The sequence below is a fragment of the Centruroides sculpturatus genome, unplaced genomic scaffold, assembly GCF_000671375.1.
Source record: "Centruroides sculpturatus isolate CEXI.00-Female unplaced genomic scaffold, Cexi_2.0 scaffold6, whole genome shotgun sequence".
Taxonomy (NCBI): Eukaryota; Metazoa; Arthropoda; class Arachnida; order Scorpiones; family Buthidae; genus Centruroides; species Centruroides sculpturatus.
Genome location: NW_019384869.1, coordinates 1,544,189 through 1,566,102, shown reverse-complemented (window position 1 = coordinate 1,566,102; position 21,914 = coordinate 1,544,189). Strand labels below are relative to the sequence as shown.

Sequence of the window (21,914 nt, the reverse complement as noted above, 5' to 3'; positions counted from 1 at the left end):
CCAGTGGTCCGCTGCTTATCTCACAATAATTTATTTTATTATCTAATCTTAAGTATATTTTACAGTAATGTATTTATATTAATTAAAATATAATTAAAGTATAAGGGTGCTACTCAATCTCCATATTTATATACTGTAAAAAACTGTAATTGATATTAGTATGTTTTAAGTGTTCATGTTGAAAAAGGGAAGAAAAAAAATGTGATAAATCTCTTTTGGATAGAATTTTTTAATTTGCTGTCTTTAATAGTTTTACCAAATAGTAAAATTGTGATAAAATATTTTATAGAATAGTTTTGTAATCACTGACTTTATGTACTATTAGATATAATAATTTATGCTGGCCTTTTTATGTGCTTATGTACAAACCGAATGTATTCATCAATGTCATGAGTAAGAGATAATTGGACCATTTATTTTGAAAGTGATGCAAGTCCATTTTTTGTTGTTTCGAGAAAATTAAAGGTTAGCATATTAGTCAATTCAAAAATATAAATTAATTATGTCAAGTCTGGCAATGTTTCTACTAATTTATCAATATGTAATTTGATTATATAAATTTATTTTAGGCAAATTTAACTAAAATAATATATATTTACAGACTGTAAATGGACTTACACCATTTTCATAATTAGTCAATTGTAAAAATCATTTAATTTCAATTATGAAAAATTAAATATCACTTAAAATATATTTTGTATTAATCCAATTTTGTTTATAAATAATAACAAGAAATAAAATAGTGTTGTTTATTTTCAACAATAAAGATATTTACTTGTTAAAGTATTTTATGATAAGTTTATCATTATTATGAGCTTATCATTAGNGGCCTTTTCTGTTTGATGATATTACTCAATTTGTTTACTCGATGGCAGTACACTTTCGAATCAATTGTTAAATTGTATGGTAAAAGCTCCAAAAAAAATTTTCTTAAAATTCCACTAAAGAGAGCATCTCTAAGTAATAGATATGTATATATCAATGGTGCAGTTTTCTTTATATTCCTTTTAAAAATCGATTTTTCAAAAAAATATTTCCTCAAAAATTGATGAAACTTCATGGGTTAATTCTACAGAAATAACCACTGTTTTTTTGCCTGGACCGCATTTAATCAGAGACAAAAGCTTATCTTTGTATTTTTTATTTACTTATTTACTATGCATTTACTACATCTGCCCCCAGGGGGGGCAGATGTAGGTTTAAACTTAAAACAGAAATGTAAAAAACCTGAAGAGAGTGCAAGTTACACGAAAATATTGCACCCAAAATGCATAGTAAATAAGTAAATAAAAAATACAAAGATAAGCTTTTGTCTCTGATTAAATGTGGTCCAGGCAAAAAAACAGTGGTTATTTCTGTAGAATTAACCCATGAAGTTTCATCAATTTTTGAGGAAATATTTTTTTAAATAATTCATGTTATTAAATTTTTTACATAAAAGACAGATGTACAAATGTGAAATTCATAATACAATTATTTCAGTAAAAATGCTACATACATACACACATATAGTTTCCATACATATCAAATATATAACTTAAACTTTCTTACAATTTTAAAATCATGAATTGCATAAAATCTTAAATAAATTCAAATCACAAACCTAGCTCCTGATGAATTTCCACATATTAAATAACCACCTTTAGGATCCTCAAGCCAATTAGCTAGAAAAGATAATTTGCATTATTAATGAGTAAAATTAATATACATTTACAAATAATAAATATAAACAACATATGCAATATAAACAATATAAAACAAAAATAATAAAAGTGTAATCCTTAGAAATCCATTGAATGTACCATATATCTGCACAGATAAGACAACCTTCAGATAAGACAAGGTATAAATTTTCGTCAAAGTTTTATAGTTTTAGCATATAAGACAGCCCCCAAACTATCAACAGTCTTTGAATTTAGTTTAGATCAGCTATCATCATCTGAATAATAACATTGTATAGCGTATACGGAATTATGTCCTATTCGTAATTTTTTGAAAGAACTTCAAATTTTATTTTCTTGCATCTGACAGCACTGCCTTGCGATTGTTGCAAACATTCACACTGATTCAGCCATTCTTCGGGTAATGACCTGGACTATTCACAAAAATGTTGTATGGGCTATTCTATTTTGTTGACACCCTACTCTCTACTAGTAAATATTACGGTTTTTCCGTTTTTATTATAATGATTTTAATTTATATAAATTTCAATCTAATTTTTTTTGTATCTGTCCTATAAGACAACCTTAGATTTTGGGGGTCTTTTTTTATGATTCAACTATTGTCTTATCTGCATAGATATACAATATTTGAAATTCATACAAAAACCTGTTTTAGTAGCAAAACAATTTAAAAAAGACAAACATTTGTAATTAAAGATCATCTTCAGGTAAAATACAGATTTAATCAAAATTAAACAATAGAATATAACATAAATGCTTTGAAATAGCATTTTGATTGCTTCTGTATCTTACCTGAAGATGGTCTTTAAAAAAAAAAAAAAGCCAAAAATATATGTCATTTTGACGCTAACATAGGTTTTTGTGTGAATTTTGAATATCCACAGTTGCAGCTTATATTTGATCCATTGAATATAAAAAAAATTATACCAAACATAAATTTATAATTATTCAATAAGAAGATATGATTTTACTATATACTATAATTTCAGGCAGATAACCAATGGGTTATCTGTGTTTAAAAGATAACTTTAAAGAAGGTATATGTTAAATACTAAAATTCACACCTTCCTCTCACTTTCCATCATTCACTGATTAAAAACAAACATTTTCAGCTACCTTCAGTGGCCTGCATTAAGCAAAATTCTGTTGAGCATCTATAGCATGTTTGGAGTTTGGAATAACACTTTTTCTTTGACATAATTGTCTTTGAATTAAAATATACTATATTTATGTAAAGATTAACATAGTTTTAACAAATTAAATGAATAATCATGAATAAAAATATTAAAATGCCTCTAATAAATAATATAATTGAAAAACTAAACATTTAAATTATTTGGTGAGATGTAAATTGCTATTATTGTGTGTGTTATTGGTTATCACTACCTTCTTTAAGGGGTTATCTAATATAGATTGTCATGCCTTGGATATGGATATAGATTCTTTACTGTTAATGCAGCTTCCTTTAAGCTGCTTGCAGTAAATATTTCAAATGCCTCCATGGTTCTTAGTTTATATATAACAAACATTGCAAAGAGCATTAGTAAAATGAGTGTATACACACTGCTCCAGAGTTAATTACACCTTAAAAGAGCTAGAACATGTAGAAAATTTTGCAATCAAACACAGGTACAGTAAAAAACTTATTTGCAACATAGCACACAATCTGGACAAAATTATAACAGCACAACCACAAGCACAGGAAAGTAAATACATAGTATTAGAATACAATAGTAGGCTAAACCTGTATAGAGGAGAAGGTGGTATTATGGAACCCCATTTTCATTATAGTGAATTGTAAACAAGGTATCATAACTACACCCACATTTTTTGTGCGAAAAGTACCGGTAACTGTTAAACTAGATGTTCCTAATTGGATTTTTCGCTAGTGTAACTATAAGTATGGTTTTTGAAGGCTTTTGTACAAAAAGTCAGAAAGTAGGCTTAGAGAAAACCGAGTGGTAATATGGAACCTTACCGTATGTTTTCAAAAAATGCTTTAATGTATCCAAAAAGAAATAGGAAAGTACAAAGAATGTTAAATAATTACAAAATTATTTACTGTAATGTATTTTATCGAAAAAATGCTTTTATAATAGAAAAATATGAACTCCATCGACAATATATATTCCAGCAGCTCTTTTTTGATATTCTCGGAAAGAATTGGCTTTCTACCTAATGTCTTTTTCACAAATTGCTCCGGACAAATGTCTGCTTGCAAAGAAGTTGTTCAAAAGAGTTGGGTTCCATATTAAAAGCACCAATGGCATCACCATCTTGAATTAACTTATGTCTGTAAAGACCAAATTTTAAAAAACGTGAACATCGTACAGATTAATATGTATTCCTAAGTCTCTGAAACGGAATATGTGCACCAGCAAACCTACAACTACACGATTTATAATTTAGAAATAATTAAATTCACTTATCATTAAAAACTTTAAAATTTTGAAAAACACAAATTTGCTGATTCACTACGGACAACCATTTAACTGAAGTGAAGCGGGTTTTCCCCTTGCTATGGATGTCTGCCTAGTACAGTTCAGACACAATCCGCTACAGTTAGCCTTTATTATCAGTTTGAAATGGAGTGGTTCCATAATATCCACAGTGTTCCATAATACCATGTTTTCCTCTATACATTAATTGCTAATGTGAGATCTGAATAGCCCCTGGGTCTAAAATTAATAATTATTTAATAATGTAAAATATTGTTATAAAATATTCTTTTGTTTTGGGTGAGAAAAATATCGTTTTAGAGTGGTAAAAATAGATAACAGATGCTACTTCCTTCTAGGGAAGTTACAACATCCTCTGTTTTCCCTTTATCTGCGAAAAATCTCGCTTTGATGGGAAATGCTTACCCCTCAAATATTCTCCTTTCCGTCCGTTCCCACAGAGGAATCTTTGTATGATGATTGGTCGCCGATTGACAGATATAGGGGAAATTTATCAGAATTCGGGGAGTTCATCAACAGACCTGGAAGAGGCAGGACTCCATACATATTTCTCCTGATGGCCAACGCCCTTAGACGAGTCACATAGAATAAATCCAGAGTTAGCACTTAGAAGATATACTTTAATGTTGTGCACATATCGATCTCTCATGGAATGAAGTTTGAGAACTATATAAACGAAGTGCCTTTGCCAACCGATGAAGAAGACAAAAGACAACTAAACCAGGTTGTATGTTTAATAACGATTTTGTAAGCTCTCTCTCTCGATCGCATATCAGTTAAGTATAAGTCCATATCTCTCTCGACATATAGATTGTCATTTGTAGTCATTGTCTCTTACTACCATATATTTGTACTATTTTTATTGGTTTATGTTTAATTAAATTTATTCTTGTTTATTTGTTAAAGAATGTCTCTTTTAGAGTCTCTGAATCAGATCTATAAAGTAATCACACGCGTGTTTGTCTGCGGATTGAATAATTGACAAACTGGTGTCGGGACCTGACAAGATCTAGAATTCACCCTCTAGATTGTTTTTAAACATTTTTCTCGCCCTCCTATAAAAAAGGTTACGAGAGCCGATCTCGCGATCGGAGCCCGTAAGCGGTGTAGATGAAGATCTACGAGATCTTCATCTCGTAACCTTTTTTATAGGAGATATATAATCTCACACTAATTATACAGGAGCTCATATAGCATACAAATGGGGTCAACGGTATACAGATTACTAAGTAATGTCTAGGATTATGTTGACCCAAATAAAGCCCGAGGTGTACTCCATCCCTACATATGATGTTAGATTTGATAGACATCTAAAATACATCTGCTCAACTAATAGATTATTAACATGCAGAATCAATGAGCATAAATATGATATCCACAAAAATAATTTAAAAACCACTCTTGCCCACTATGCAGCCAAACCAGGGTGTCAGATTTCAGCAGGGCCTACTTATAAAACTAGTATATGACAAATGCAAACAAAAAGAAGAAATATTGGAAATATTTAAATCTACATTAAGAGAACATTGCATTAACAGCAGAGACTGTAAATCAATGTGTGGAGATCGCTATTTGATAACCCCTTAGACACGAAGGGCAGCAAAAATTGTAACACAGTGCAAAACATAAAATCATTGTAGCACTTCAAATGATTTTGTTTTATTTACTTTTATTCTTAATTGCACAACTTTTAGTATATTTTTTATATTTAGTATATTTTAGCACAATTTTTTAAATTTATACTTTATTTTATTTGTAACTTAATTAATAACCCCATTTATATTTTTTTAAAATCTAAAATTAAAAATTTTTAAATGTTGTTCCAAATTGAATCCCATTTCAAAAAACCTGATAATAAAGCCAAAAACATTAGTTTGATTAAAGAGTAATTTGCTGGAAAAGTACATAAGGTATTTTGTGTGTCTCTAGTTACTGTCTAGTTTCAGCTTACGACAATATCGATACAATCAGAGAAAAACAGCATTAATTGCAACTATGTACTGTATTGCAAGAGATGTTTCTCAATTACAATTTATGCTATCAAGTTGTAGTTGCCAAGCTTTGAATCTGTAATTGACACTTCAATCCATAATTTGAGATACAGAGGTTTTTGGGAAAAAATTATTTGAGATAAACATGGAAAATACATTGAATTTAGACTGAAAATGCAGGGGAAAAAATAAATTTCAATAAAGAGGCTTTTACGATAGACAAACTCAGCTGTAATATTGGAAATATTAACTATAAATTTTACAAAAGTAATGAGTCTCCTGGAATAAACTTCATTTATTTTTTATTTTATTTTATTTGTTATTTTTAATAAAAATATTCCAGGTTTTTTTATTGTTAAAATTATTTTGGAACCCCAAAACATTATTTGTATCCAAACCTCTTTCTGGAAAAGTCAAGCCCTGCAATTTCCAGTTCACAAGATTGTTAGTGGTTGCTACTACAAAAGCTTCTACAATTCACAGGGACATTTCTCAACTGAAGGTAAACTATTTGAGCCTGTTCCCACATAGATATCAATGAAGTTACAAAATAAAAGTAATTTAAAATACAATGAACAAATTATGAAACGGAATACACAATTTGTTCATGCAAAGGTAAAAGAATGTAAGTGAAAACAGTAACAAAGATATAAGGAAAAAATGTGTAGAACTTAATATAATATAGAAAGTAGAAATCATTGAATAACTAAAAGAGATATGTTATGAGGTGATAGTCTCATAAAAAACAAGGAGGATCATCACTCTTCGTGGAATGGTATCTACACTTTCTAGCCCTTTACATCCCCAAGTTAATATAGCCTTTCCTAGTTATAATATATGAACACACCTGAATTAACATTGCTGAGAAGGAGAGAGATAGCCTTTCCTAGATTATTTTTTGAAGTATAAGCTTACAAACCAGATTGACCCTTATGCACTTTAGTAAACACACACTCATATCCAAGTTATTTCTTGGAAAGAACACTAGCTAGTTTCCTTAATATCATAATTCTATCCTTAAGTCTAGTATTTTTATTAACTCTAGGTTCCAAATTGGCTATTAACAAAACAGTAAGTTGTTTACCATTTAATTCTTACCATTTCTACAAACTAAATGCAAGTTAGCAGGAAATTACAAAAAAATTTTAACATTGAGTCATTGACAATCTATAACATAAAAAAGAACAATGAAAAGCCATTGTCATTTGTAGCTGAAAGCAAAGCATCTACTGAACATACATAGGCAAGGGTATGTTAAGAACAATCAAAAATTGCTGAATTAAATTCGACCTTATACAAAAAGTTTAATGCAAAATAATTTTATGCAAAAATGAACATTGTTGAGACATGTTTTATTTCTGATGGTTGGCTTCAAAGATTAAAACAATGAAACAGTATTCAAAAACTAAATATCTGTGGAAAACAAATCTGCCCATCATATTGTTGTAGAATAAAATTCAGTGTTTGAGAAGTTAACAAAGGATTATGACTTATCATCTCAGATATATAATACTGATAAATCTGCATTTATGTGGCATTGCAACCAAAGTCCATCTTAATTGGAAATGGTGAGAAAGTATTTAAGAGATTTAAACAAAATAAAAACAGGAGATCCAAGCTGATTTACAAGCAACTGATTTGACACAGCCTCTCTGAATTAAAAAGTTTTCAGCAACTAGAAATCTACAAACCATCCAAAATAGGTAAGTGCAAAAAACAATAAAAATGCAGAAAACATTTCCACAGTATGAAAAATATTATACAAAATTCCATAACGAGAAAAAAATGCATTAAGAGTCAGAGCATTATATACATTATTCAATATTTATTTTTACTTTTTACTATTTTTACTTTTTTTTACTTTTTAAAAAGTAAAAATAAATATTGAATAATGTATATAATGCTTAAACCTTTACATTTTCAAGTTGTGATTTTTGTAATTGTACGTTGTTTATTGTCGGACTGCAATTTGAAGAAAATTGTAGACCTATAAATTCCCACTCTTATCTGTCCATCGTCCATTGTCCATCCATCTTTCCATAATCTTGAGAATGGAGTTAGGTAGACAAAAGACAAGACCAGATATGGAAACCTTAGAAGCAGGAGGCTGAATTAACTATATATGAACTTTTGATGCAAACCAAAAGTCATGTTATTTCAATTAAAAAATTTTTCCCTGAAAGGTGTTACATAGATGACTGGCACAACTGTATTGTTAAAGGAAAAGTATGATGTACAGGGGCAAGCCACTACTAATTTGAGGTGGAGAGCACAAATTTTAAATTAAATAAATTAAAAATATGATTAAAAATTGCAGCCTTGGCATTATGACAATGTCATAAAAAAATAATTGCTCACTTTCTATTTAAATCAATTTTTCCTAAGTTTGTAAAGTTTATTTTATAATGAATTACACTTTAAAATAATGTATTCTAAATTTGTTGTAATTTTCTACTTTTTCAACTTTGTATATTGCTGCCAAACACTCCACCAGATTATTTTCAAGCTATATAAACTAATTGAATAATTAGATATAAAGTGATTTTGCCAGAGGTAGAGGATTAGGCTACCATCTCATGATAAACTGGCAACTCACAATTAGAAGTTCAAGATACAAATTGCACTCTGCACTAATCTTTTCTTCCAGAATATTCTAAATTTAAATTAAAAATTAATTTATTTCTAAAAATTAAATTTATCATGAAATGGCACCCTAACTGCCACTACTAGGAATGCCTAGGAATGCATAGTAATGATACGACAAACATTGACAACATAGCAGAACATTCAAGAAATCCTGCACTCTCATGTGTTGACTTTCATGGCAGGGCTGCAAACAGCCATTTTTCAGTAAGGTGTATTCTTGTGTCATTCCTCCATAAAACGAACACATCATCCACATATCTTTTGTGTAAGATTATGTCCCCCCTAAAATTATATATCTATCTTATACAAAAGATATGTGGATGATGTGTTCACTTTTTGGAGGAATGATACAAGAATACAGCAATTTTTGAATGAAATAAATTCCAACAAAGATGGTTTAAAACTTAAATTGAAGCAAATTAGTACTACGGAAGTGCATTTTATAGACATTGGCATTTCATTCAAGAACAGTTCCTTAAACACGAAGGTATACATCAAGCCCATTCACGACCAGTTATACATTCCTTCAACCTCCAATGATCCACATACCTATAAGCTTTCAGCATTTAGAGCTCTAGTTAGAAGGGAATTCCTTTATTGTTCCAACGTATGCGACAGGCTGCAAGAGTTAGATAGCATTAGAGCTGTGGCTAGGATGTTGGGGTTTGGAGCAAAAGTCGTTGAAGGATTAATAAGTTCTTACACTGATCCTAGCAAAAAAGAAAACAAAGAAAGATATGAACAATAAGATGACTAAGTTCACATACAACAGAAACATGTCAAATATTATCAAAGAAATTGCAGATTACAAGAACACAAGATTACTATACAAAAGGGCTCCCATGGTTTATAACTTGCTTAGGAATGACAAGGATATGATCAAGAAGAAACAACAATCTGGAATATACAAGATACCATATAAAAATGATCAATTAGGTTTGAACAAAGAGTATGTGGATGTCACCACCAGAAACCTCAACAAAAGGCTTAAGGAGCACATGTACAACATAAGTAAGGGAGACTATTCTACAGCACTATCCAGAGTGGCACAAACAGATGGTTCGGTAGTTGAATGGACTGAGGCCAGAATTGTTACACTGGTGCGTTCACCGACTCTGGCATTAAGTTTGGAAAAGTTTGAAATTTATAAATCCAGCCTGACTGGCAAATGTTTAAACTATAAGGATGCCACAGGCTTACTATCAGCATGGAAATATATGATCAATAATGGCTAGTAAAATCTGATGCGTGTGGTTGATGTAATTTTATATCTTGTTATTATATTTGTATTTTATTTTATTTTGTTCTACTCTATTTATTTTGATTTGTTCAGTTTATGTATTTAATGGATTAGTTATATTACTTATATTTTATATTTTGATTTTTAACCAAATGTTCAAACCATTTTAAATTCAAATTTGTTATTGCATATTGGTTCGACTATAGAACAATTGTAAATGTTCCAGTAAGCTAATAACCTGATGATGGCTTGTTGATCAGGTTGAAAATGTTAGTTAAAGTAGTAAAAATGATACTCAGCAGTAAGGTAACAATGTTGTATAATATTCAATGAGTCTGAGTGTATGTTGAAGTGAAATAATTACTGTGTATATCTAGGAATTTTAAATAAGATTTTTTTCTCAACTATTCTCTCTGAGGATAAAGAAAACAGCCAGTTTACTCGCATGCATACTCCTTTGCCACAAAATCAGCTGATTCATGCTGAACTATTTTTATTTTTGTTTAGCAGACTAGTCTAACAAAACTGATTATTCAAAGCTGTTATCTTTTGCCTTAGTGTTTTGTTATTTATTAGTTTAATTAGTGAGAAGTTTTTGCTGTTTTAAATGTATGACTTAAAGCATCTCTTAACCAGAACTTGATGGTCTTGAAAAAGTTTTTAAAGGTCTCATTTTCTGACAGTGTGTAAATCATTCACTTCACAGTAAGAATCTGACTCCAAATAAATTATTAGAGAACATAAATCACTACTTTCTCAAAGAACTTTCAGTTTGCAAAATTGCATCTCCTTTTTGACATGACATACACACATAACCAGTGATGATATTCGAAATATTTAACAAAGGGTTCGCTAACAGAAAATTTTTCTTTAACAATTTTTTTTCGCTCAAATCGGAAGGCTCTAGTTTAGTAGTGTTACAGAGTATAATACGTATACAGTATTTTAATATATTTTTTAAAGAAAACCATTGAGAAATGTTACATGTGTTTAACAAGGAAAACTTTGAAAATGTTAACAACGGGTTTGGCCGAACCTGTGCGAACCCGCTGAATATCACCACTGCACATAACATACATAACAAAAGATTTCCACATTTCTAGAGTAAGTTCACTTACACTCCCTTGAAATAACTTTTTCATGTTGGATAGTTTAAATGTAGTATTATTCTGAAATACATATCCTTTTATATGATTTCAGACCAACTCAATGGAGTTTAGTTTAGCATGATATGGTAGAAATCAAAGTACTTCAAGACCTGCAACAGCAGCTATGATACCTACTTGATAGAAAATGTGCACTTCTCTCTTTGTACTAAAAACTTCAGTTGTTCTGGCTGCCAACATATGCCCTTCTCTGTGAGCCATTTTCTGACATCATCTTTCTTTCATGCATGATTTTTTAAAATCTTAAACTCTGATACAATGCATTGTTTATTATGATCACAATTGATGGTGGGAGTTTTGGCAGCAACTCAAAACACCATTTTTTAAAATAGACATCATTAATATACTGATGGTAATTGCCTGTATCTTTCAACTAAAACAGCAGGGAAGCACCATCTACAAAACCTTCCTTGTCTCCACAGTGAGTACAAATCCACATGACTTTAAATCCAGATGACAAGCCCCTCGAAATGCATCCTTACCAGACAACAGTTTTATCTTGCCAACATATCTCAACACTGTGTGAACAGCATTTATCCATTGTTCAGAAGGAGGAAAAATATCTTTCCTCCTTCTGAACAATACTGTCAAATTTGTCTGAGACATTTGTACTTCCAAGCTATATTTTCATGCTTATTGGTCAATGCAGAATCTTTTTTGTAATGATCATAAACAATGCCAATTACTTTCAACACTTTATGTGATGTTGTTTCAGAAATGATTGGCAAATCAATGTCACTATTTACATTACTCAGTATTTTGGTCAATGTTGGTAGCTTATTTCTGAAAAAATACTTATGTACAATATCTTGTACTGCAGTGCAACTGAAACTGTCACACTTGTCATTACACCTCTTTGCTCCAGATTTCAGAGGCCATTTCTTGCCTATAAGAAGATTTTCATTTGTTTTTTCCCCACAAAGATGGCAAAATACAACACACCAATTAATGTTGCAATTTCTTCAACAGTTTCTCATAAGCTTAAAATCAGATTAGTCTCCCTAATAAGTAAATGTATATTCATCACAACTCGCTTCATTTCACTTTTAATAGTCTGCTCTTTATGATTAGTTTTAAAAAAAGCAATGAGGAGAAGTATCTACTGAAGGTGTTATATGTTTATACTATCAGTCACCATTTCCAAAACATATGATCTTCACTTTTTACAGAGAAAGCATCAAGACATATCTTCAATATTTTGGTGAGTTCAAAAAAACACACATTTTTCTAAAGACATAAACAAACTATTAATTAAACTAAATACAGTGACTCAAGAAAGTCTGCATACAGCAATTATTAAAGTCATCAAATGTTCTGTAATATGCAAAAACAGTGTATTTCAGAACAGTGTATATATTTATCGTAATCATCTGTACCACATATGTAATAGGAAATTAACACAATACATAAGATAATGAACAAGAATATTAACAAGATGCAAAAATTTAACAGAAAAATTCTGTATACAAATACAAACTGTTTAAAATAAAACTTAATCAAATTTATGCTAGTATTCTATAGCAAATCCTTTTTGTCTGATAACTTCTAACCAAAACTAGTTTCTCACTGATAAAACTAGTTTTGAAGTAGCTTCTCCTATTTTATACCATTTTTCTTGCAAGGTATTCTTTAGTATATTTTTAGATATAATACATTGGTGGCCAATTGTTTAGGATCATTAACAATTATTTTCAAAACCAAGTTGTGTGGAATCTAAGACCAAAAAAATGAAATTAAAATTCAGGAAAAATATTAACTTTGCTTTCATGTGATAAAATTATAACCTTTATTTCATAAACAAAACATTACTTTTAGTCAAGCAATGGATGATGTGCAGCAAGTTCAATTTGTCCCTGGACAAATGTTTAAGACCAATAACAAAATTTAGGAAAAAAAACTATTTTGTTGGATAACCAAAATTTTTTTATCACAAATAAAATTTGTTTATATTGAAATCAGTCCATTATCCCATTTATGAGGTGAATGGGTCCAATTCCATATGAACAAAAACATCCCCATACCATGCATTTCCACCTCCAAACTTTACGGCGGGTTGAATACAATTAGGACGAAATTCCTCAGCTTTTTGTCGTCTTATGTATTTGCGACAATCACTCTCAAACAGATTTATCTTCATTTCACCCAACCACAGCACACTCCGCCAGTTTTGACTTGTCCAAGTCAAGTGTTCACGAGCAAACTTCAGATGAGCTTGTCTATTTTTCAGTGATACGAGTGGCTTCTTCCTTGCAACTCACCCATTTAATCGACACCTAATAGTACAGGTACTAAGTTCAGGCATCCCATGTTTTATCATTTTAAATTTGAGGTCAGTTGATGTTAGTGAGCGATTTTTTTTTCTGTGAATTCTACAATCTGTGCATTTGGTGGCTTTTCTCAGTCTTCCAGGTTTAGGCCTATCCAAAAGACAATCAGTTTCTTCCCATAGATTCACTTCACAAATATATGACGTTTTGCTGCACCCAGTGGCGTAGCGTAGTGTGGGCGGCAAAATTTCACAATAAATAATAATAATATCTTGTAAAAATTTGAACCATTTCATTTCATGTTTTTGTCGCACCTATGATTCAGACTGATTGAAATGAGCAGAATTTTTCATTACTTATTCTGTGATAAAACTGAATTTTAGTCTTTTAAATTCAGATATCTAAATAAGAGGGTGGCAAAATTTTCCTCTGCCTCAGGTGGCTGACACCCACGCTATGCCACTGGCTACACCCCAATGTTATTGCAATTTTGGCATAGCTGATATTTTTACTATGAAGACTTACAATTTTTTGACAAAGTTAAAGACTCAAATTCTTTCCCCTGCCCATCTTAAAGCAGAAAATATATATTACTTCAATTACATTTTAAGTTTTGATATGTTTTAATAAGTTTCTAGAATTTACTTACTTTGTTTGTAGGATTTATTGTGACTGGTCCTAAACTAATGACCAGATGTATTGCTAAACAACTCATAATTTTTCCACAACAAATTATGCAAATTACTTCATGTTCTACAAATGTCTTATACAAATACAAACAATTGATTTTTGCATAATTGATTATTTATTTCCAGTTTTTTTTTTTTTTTGTATTTAATCAATAGTTTTTGCCACAATCATGTTTGGTCCTAAACAATGGGCCACCACCGTATTATGGCTATCTTTATTCATTCTAATAAATCCTACATATGCTCTATGAGGTAATTATGAAGGTGTATGCCATTGTCTTTGAACATTGCTCCAAACCACTTCAACTATCCAGTACTCGATGGTCACTACACAAACAACACAGAGGAAACTATCACACAATCAATCAATCAATCTTTATTAAACATATGTGGTACATACATTCTCGGTTCCGCATAGCATAGCCGAGATAAATATAATATGTATGATAAATAAGATTACATAGATTACATAATGATAAATTTTGACAATAACAATGAAATAAATATAGTATGATAAAATTAAATAATTAATTAAGATTAAGATTATACCTAAACTGCAGTAGTGACAAAGCAAAGATAGAAAATATGTACAAACATAATATGTGCTTATGGATACAAGAAGGAAAGGCAGCAGGGAGCTGCAGAAGAATTGCACAATGTAAAGTGGTCCAGTTGATGTGTATACAAAAATAAAAAGAACAAGGAACATGTGTGAAGGTGGTTAAATACAGTATATTGTCGTGAATTATTGACAGAGAGTATATGGCAGCGATAAGCGCCTTTGATACAGAGAACACCTGGAGAGTTGCATGAGAAATTATAGTCTAGTGTAGAGAGGTCTTTTCTAGTCTCTGGTAGCAAGAGGAGCAATTGCCTCATGTCTTTTAATGAGTTTACTGAAGGCTTCATACAGTTCTTTATTCTTTAGTAAATCATTGTGTTCACATGGCCAGTGGATGTTCCTACTTCTAGCAGCGAGTTCGATGGCCAGATGCTCTGCCTCCAAAGAGATGCAGTCGAAGAGATAGTGGTCTGAGTTATCTGGTTTGCAGCAGATAGCACAAAGTGGTGAATTTTTGTTGGTGAACCTGTGCAAATACCTGGAGAATTTGTCGTGGTCGGTGATAAACTGAGTAAGCTGGTGGTTAGGAGTAACCCAATGGTAGCTGTAATAGTCAATAATGTTGGGAATGTACTTGAAAGCGGTGTTGTTGTGCTTTTGACTCCAAGTTGTTTGCCACCGATTAAGAAGGTCTTGGAACATGCGTTTCCTCACGCCATGGTGACTAATTTTGTCATAAATGATTTCAAGATTATTGTTGCTAGCGGCTTCTTTAGCGAGCTGGTCAGCACGCTCATTTCCAGTTGTTCCATGATGTGCACGAGTCCAGGTAATATTGTACTTGTTACTGGAGTTGAAAATAGTGTTCCTAATAGCAGTTGCAATTGGGTGGGGTTTATTACCCTGTATCAAGTGGATGCAGAGTCACTAATGATGTGGATGTTATTATGGTTGTAATTTTCCTCAGTCCAACTGATCGCCAAGTTAATTGCCATCAGCTCTGCTTGAAGGACAGAGCAAACACAGTCTAACCTGTTCATTTGACTGTATATTTCAGTCTCACTCTGGTAGGTGACAAAGGCGCAGCCGACGCCATCATTCAGTCCAGATCCGTCGGTATAGATCTCAAGGTTCGGATGAGGAAAAGAGGTGGTGCCAATGTAGTTGGTAATGTAAGGTGGTATGCTATCATTAGAAGGGCTTGGGTGTTCATATTTGTTGGCCTGGAAGTGATGTGTAGATGTGATGATATCAGTACCCAATCTCAAGTTCCACAGATTGCATTCCAATTTAATGACCTCTGTGATAGGAGGCTTACGTGCTATAACCTGAAGGCTGCTGTTTGGGGCAGTTCTGTATGCCTTCGTGATAAGGAGAAGTGCCTTACGCTGTGAAGAAATAAGTTTCCTGTGAAGGTGAACCTTGTTCACAGCTGCACCCCAGCTACAACACGCATAGGTGACAATGGGTATATAAATATGATCGTAAATTATACTGATTGCATCAGTATTGAGACCCCATGTTTTCTTGGCAATTTGGGAGAATGCATGGAAGATTAGGCTTGTACGCTTGGCAATGTACTTAATATGTTCATCCCATGAGAGCCGAAAGTCAAACCAGATACCAAGGTATTTGATTGATTTTTTAATTTTAATAGACTGATTATTCATTTTGATGGTGGGAGTTCGCAGGTATAAATTGGGTTTGCCAGGCTTATTAAAAACGATGCCCACGGTTTTGTTTGGGTTGAAATCAAGCTTATGTTCAATGCCCCAGTGATGTATTTTATCTAGTATTTTATTGCCTCTTTTTTCAAGTACAGCTCGGGATCTACCCCCTATAAGGATCAAGACATCATCTGCGTAGGCTGTAGTACTATCTTGACCGAAATTTTCGTTTAGGAAGGTGTTGAAAGTTATATTCCATAGGAGTGGTCCGCAAACCGACCCCTGTGGGCAGCCTCTAACTATCCTGCGTTCAATAATGTGCATTCCATATTGTAGGAGGGCCTTGCGGTCTGTAAGGTAATTCTGTAAGAGATGAAAAATATCAGCTGGGCAGGCAGTGGTTTTGAGCTGATGCAAGACGAGTGACCACCAGACACTATCAAACGCCTTGGATATATCAAGGCTGATGGCCAAAACGTACTTGTGAATTTCCAGTAGGGTCTTGATATTTAGAACCGCATGATTGATGGCATTGTTGGTTGAAAGTTGCGGTCTAAAGCCATATTGTGCCTTGTTCAGAAACGAGTGTTTCTCAATGTGCCAGCTGAGGCGATTGGTAAGGAGTCTCTCTAAAACTTTGCCTAAGGTTGGAAGCAAAGAGATGGGTCTTGGCTCCTCTGGCCTACCAGGTTTAGGCACAGGGACAATCTTGGAAATCTTCCATCTAGTGGGGAAGACACCCTTGTGCAGACAAGTGTTGTATAATTCAGTAAGATGATCAGGGATAAGTCTCCAGATGTGTTTAGCAATTTTTGCATCAATGCCATCAATACCTGGGGATTTATTTTCTTTCAGTTCAACAAAGACATTATTGATTTCATGATAGCTAAACGGTGGAGAGTTATTCGAAACCATAGCGGTTACAGTAGCACAGCGTATAGTTTTCTGCCATGTGGTGTCATTCTCAACATCGTCATTAATGCAGAATTTGTCCATTTGACGGTTCAAGACATCTAGAAAATTGTTACCAGGTTGTTGTGTATCTTCATTGGTGAGTATTTGGGTTTTCCTGAGCTTGTCAGTACAAAGCCTAGTTAGGTAGCCCCAAGGATTCTCAGAAGCTGCTGTACAAAACTGCCGCCATGAGTTAATTTTAGCCTTTTTTATTTCCTGCTTATATAGGGTTTGATGAGTCAGATATTGTTGTTTAAAGTTGGAGCGGTTTGGTTCGGAGCGGCAGGTTTGATATTTTCTTCTTAATGTATTGTTTTTTCTTCGTAGATCGGTTAGTGTAGTGTTCCACCAAGGAACAGATCTGCGCCTTGGTGAAGTCTTGGGGATATATCTACAGCAGGCGTTTTCAATTGTAGAAATGTTGTGATCGAGGATTTGATGAGCATTGTCATTGCAGTTTTGATTGTACTCTTTTAGGTTATTAATAAGATAATGTTTCATGCCGTCCCAGTCGGCAATGGCCAAGTTAAACCTCCATTTCAATGTGTTAGTAGAGTGCAGTGAACTATTACTGTGGGTGCTTGTTAAACTGAATGATATGTATGAGTGGTCACTTAAACTGCTTTCACTGTGCACTCTCCAGTTTATTATCTCATCAGTGCAGTCAGGACTACAGGCTGTAACGTCAATCCAAGTTTCACCGTGCCTGGAGACATAAGTTGGTGGGGATAGGGGATTATTTAGAAGGACTAGTCCATTTGTGGCTAGAAACTCCTCAAAGATTTTACCACGTTCGTCTTGTCACTCACCACCCCATAATGGCGAGTGGGAAACTATCACGCACTTTCTCATTAGTCTTTACCCTTCAGATGATCCACAGCAGGATGACAGTACACAAGCGGTCATCAGAAGTTCTACACTCACTCCGCCTAACACAGACAATGACCATAACTTCACCTACATTGAAGTTTCAAATGCCATCCATTCACTCACCAATAGCAAAGCCCCAGGCCTTGACAGCATAACCACTAGAATGATTAAACACACATTTGATGCCAATCCTACAGCGTTGGTTATTCTCTTTAATATATGCTTGAACACTCTTGAACACTGGCCTTTTTCCTACTCAGTGGAAAAAGGCTAGTGTTAAATTGATTCCCAAACCCACCAGCATTAACATTTACAAAAAATACAGACAGATCTGCCTTCTCCCAACTCTGGGAAAAGTGTTAGATGGTCTAATGATTAATAAGATCACTTGGCATCTATGCAAGTGTAGAGCCCTGCATCAGAATCAGTTTGGCTTCTCTAAAAACAAAGGTACTGTAGATGCCATCAACCAGGTTGTTAATTACATCCACCAGGCTAAACATAATAATCAGCATATGGCAATAATTACTATTGACTTTAGAGGTGCCTTCGATCACACCTGGAGGCCTTCTATCTTACACACATTACACGCTCGTAACTGCCCTCAAAATCTTTACAAACTTCTTCAATCCTATAAGTGCAGAAGTTTGTAAAGACAAAATAATATAATCATACTCATCATTCAGGGCTGTCCTCAGAGATCTAGGTCTGGTCCTGGTCCCTGGGACATAGCCTATAACTCTATTCTGCACTTAAATGACACCCTGCCCCTGGCTGCTGCGTACAGGGTTATGCAGACAACACAATTATCCTAGCTTCAGATAGGAACAGTAAGCGCTTACAGGACATATGCAATGACATTCTCAATAACATTCATCAGTGGAGTATTAATCATAGGCAACCCATTAACACAGACAAATGCAAAAGCATGATAGTTGATAGGAATGTGCCATTCATCAAGCTTTCCCTTCAAATAGGTGCTCGCAGAATAAAGCAAACAATGGAAATTAAATATTTAGGTGTTGACGAGACTAAACTTCACACCCCACATCAAATACATCACGGACAAAGCTAAACAGATGGCCAATGCCCTCATTAGTATTGCTAGGAACACATGGGGCATTGGCCCTAATGCTACTAAGCTTATTTACAGGGGTGCAATTCAGTCAGCACTTCTCTATGCCATTCAGGTCTGGGGCCACATGGCCACCAAAGTCCATAACTATAAAAAACCTTTATCTGTTCAAAGGATTGCAGCTCTCCACATTTGTAAGGCTTATAGAACTGCACCCACTAGTACCCTTTTGGTAATGTCAGGGTTGATCCCTATCGACTTAGAAATTAAACACATTATTTGGCAGGAAAATTATAGCAACTCAGATGTCGACAAAATGATGTGGAAAATGCTTGTGATCATTTCCTATTGAAATATGAAGTTATTCTCTAATCCTACACTACTTTTTAAACTACAGTAGAGCATCATTTATCCAAATCAATTGGGGACTGGGGTTGTTCGGATAATTTATTTTTCGGATAACCGATTATGTATGAAAAAACATATTAACCTATCCCATGTTGAAATTTTTCTCCGTTTCATGTCACTTCGTGCTGAATTTTCGTCGATGTTAAGCCTAACATAAATTTTTTAAAATAATAATCGTGGCTATTGTATTGTTAAAAATTATTTCTTTATTTTTTACAAACAAAATAAATATATTGAAAAATATAAAAACAAAAAATATATATACTTTATAAGTTAATCTAGTATCAAACATGTTCGATTCAGTACAACACAGTCCGACTGGAACTCTTTCGGTTAACCGACGTTTTGGTTGATCAACTTTTGGATAAACGACACTCTACTGTATTTAAATAATCATATCTGTTCATTGTACTATTGATGAATTTTAATGTTTCAACTTCACCTACTGCTACACACCCCCACATTTAACAGTGGCACTTGTATTCTTTGCTTGAAATTCTATGTTGGGCTTTCATCACACATTCTCTTTTACCATAGCCAAATATATTAAATTTACTTTCATCACAAAATAACATGGACTTCCAAAAGTCTTCTGATTTTCCCACTTGGTCATGCAAATTTTGAAGATTCTTTCTATTGATTTTATAAATAAATGGTTTCAGTCTGACAATGCATCCATAATAATTAGCCCTTCTTAAAACATTGAGTATTGTTTCTATACTAACCTCTTTATTTTCAGATGTACCATTTTAAGACCATTTCTACTGCTATTTACTTTTTGAATTTGTTTTTACTTTCTCATAATTTTTGTTCTTCTCGAGGTGTAAATATTTCAGTAATCATGATCTAGACCAGTGTTTCTCAACCTCTAACGAATCGTCGCTCTAACGAATGGTTTTATTGAAGGGGGCGATACTACGTTGACGTAGTATCGCCCCCTTCAATAAAACCATTACGTAGTATCGCCCCTTTACTACAAAATTCCAATGCCGAGGGACTAGGCTAACACCAAATTTGTACCGCATCAAATAGACTAGTGACTAGTATAATGTTATTTGTTTAATTATTGTACGACATAACGAATAAAATATCTAATTATTCTTAATATAATGTTTTACTATATCGTCCAGAAAATTGTTTTTCGCCCCCAAAATATAAATTGTTACTAATCGCCCCCTCAATATGGAAAAATGCCCACATGGGGGTGATAGCGCCCCCATTGAGAAACACTGATCTAGACTTTCAGAATACATTGCTTGTTGCTTTAAAGTTACCAATTACCCTCTGAATGCTGAAATGAGCTTTTCCAATAATGTTTCCTATCTCACAAAGTGTTTTTCCTTCATTACGAAGTTTAATTATTAATTGATGCATATTTAGTGACAATTCACATACAGATATCAGACTATGAATATTTTCTTTACATGATATAGTAAATTTAACAAGAACAAAAAACAGTCACAAAACTGGCCTAATTTTTATAATGCATAACAGTTAGTAATGGATAAATCCAAACTTTCAGAGGTATTTTATGGTGCTAGTTTAAAAAAGAATCTACTTCTATGTAGACTTTTTGACATACATTTAGTTTGTTTTATATTTTATTATGTTTATAGGCAACGCTCATTGTTTAAAAAATGTTTATATGTTCATAAGCAATATATTAAGCAATTTATAAAACACAAAAAATTATAAAGTAACAAATAATATCAAGGTCTTCTGGAATATTTAAAAAATTTTTAACTGTGTATGCAGACTTTTTGAGTCACTGTATAAAAATTTTACACCACCAAACAAAACAAAACAGATTAAACTTAATGTTGAACATTCAAACAGAATTCTGAAAATTAAATACGGGTAACCCCCGTATAACACGGTAGTTACATTCCAAAAAATTGCCGTGTTATACGAAACAAAGAACTAATACGAAAAGGAGGGTTAGGTTCCAAAAATTAAAAAACATGCTAGTATATTTTCATAATTAAGATAAATATCTTCATTAAAATTTTTTAAGTGATACATATTAATATAAATTAAACAATGTTTTCTTCATCATCACTAAAAACACTATTAATTAACCGAGAGCGTTTTCTTTTTGGCAAGTTATCCTTATCCTCTGACCATTTATCCACATTATCTTCACATCCATGCTTTGCCTTTTGCAAAATGTATGTAATTTTAGATTGCTTGCTTCTAGTTAAAAGGTCTTTATAAATTTCCTTATATGGTGCTAAGCAC

The 21,914-nt window shown here is 32.7% G+C and overlaps 2 protein-coding genes across 3 annotated transcripts in view; both read right to left on the bottom strand.

Moving 5' to 3' along the window:
- Positions 1-1,434: 1,434 nt before the first annotated feature.
- The window catches only part of LOC111630816 (sodium channel protein para-like), an 82,552-nt gene continuing 62,072 nt past the window's right edge, over positions 1,435-21,914 (bottom strand). The window contains exon 7 of one of the 2 annotated variants that reach the window (XM_023374973.1): positions 1,435-1,664. In XM_023374973.1, the coding sequence (XP_023230741.1) occupies positions 1,591-1,664 (74 nt within the window). In that variant the 3' untranslated portion in view covers positions 1,435-1,590. Of the gene's footprint in view, positions 1,665-9,118; positions 9,489-21,914 lie in introns of those variants that run through there. The other variant, XM_023374974.1, reaches the window with a different exon arrangement.
- LOC111630817 lies at positions 15,249-16,387 on the bottom strand. Its single transcript, XM_023374975.1, has one exon. It carries the CDS (start codon positions 16,370-16,372, stop codon positions 15,611-15,613), a length of 762 nt encoding a protein of 253 aa, XP_023230743.1. The 5' UTR covers positions 16,373-16,387; the 3' UTR covers positions 15,249-15,610.

Excerpts from the sequence above, each read along its gene's own strand:
- LOC111630817 (XM_023374975.1), bottom strand. The coding sequence starts at position 16,372 with ATGAATAATCAGTCTATTAAAATTAAAAAATCAATCAAATACCTTGGT.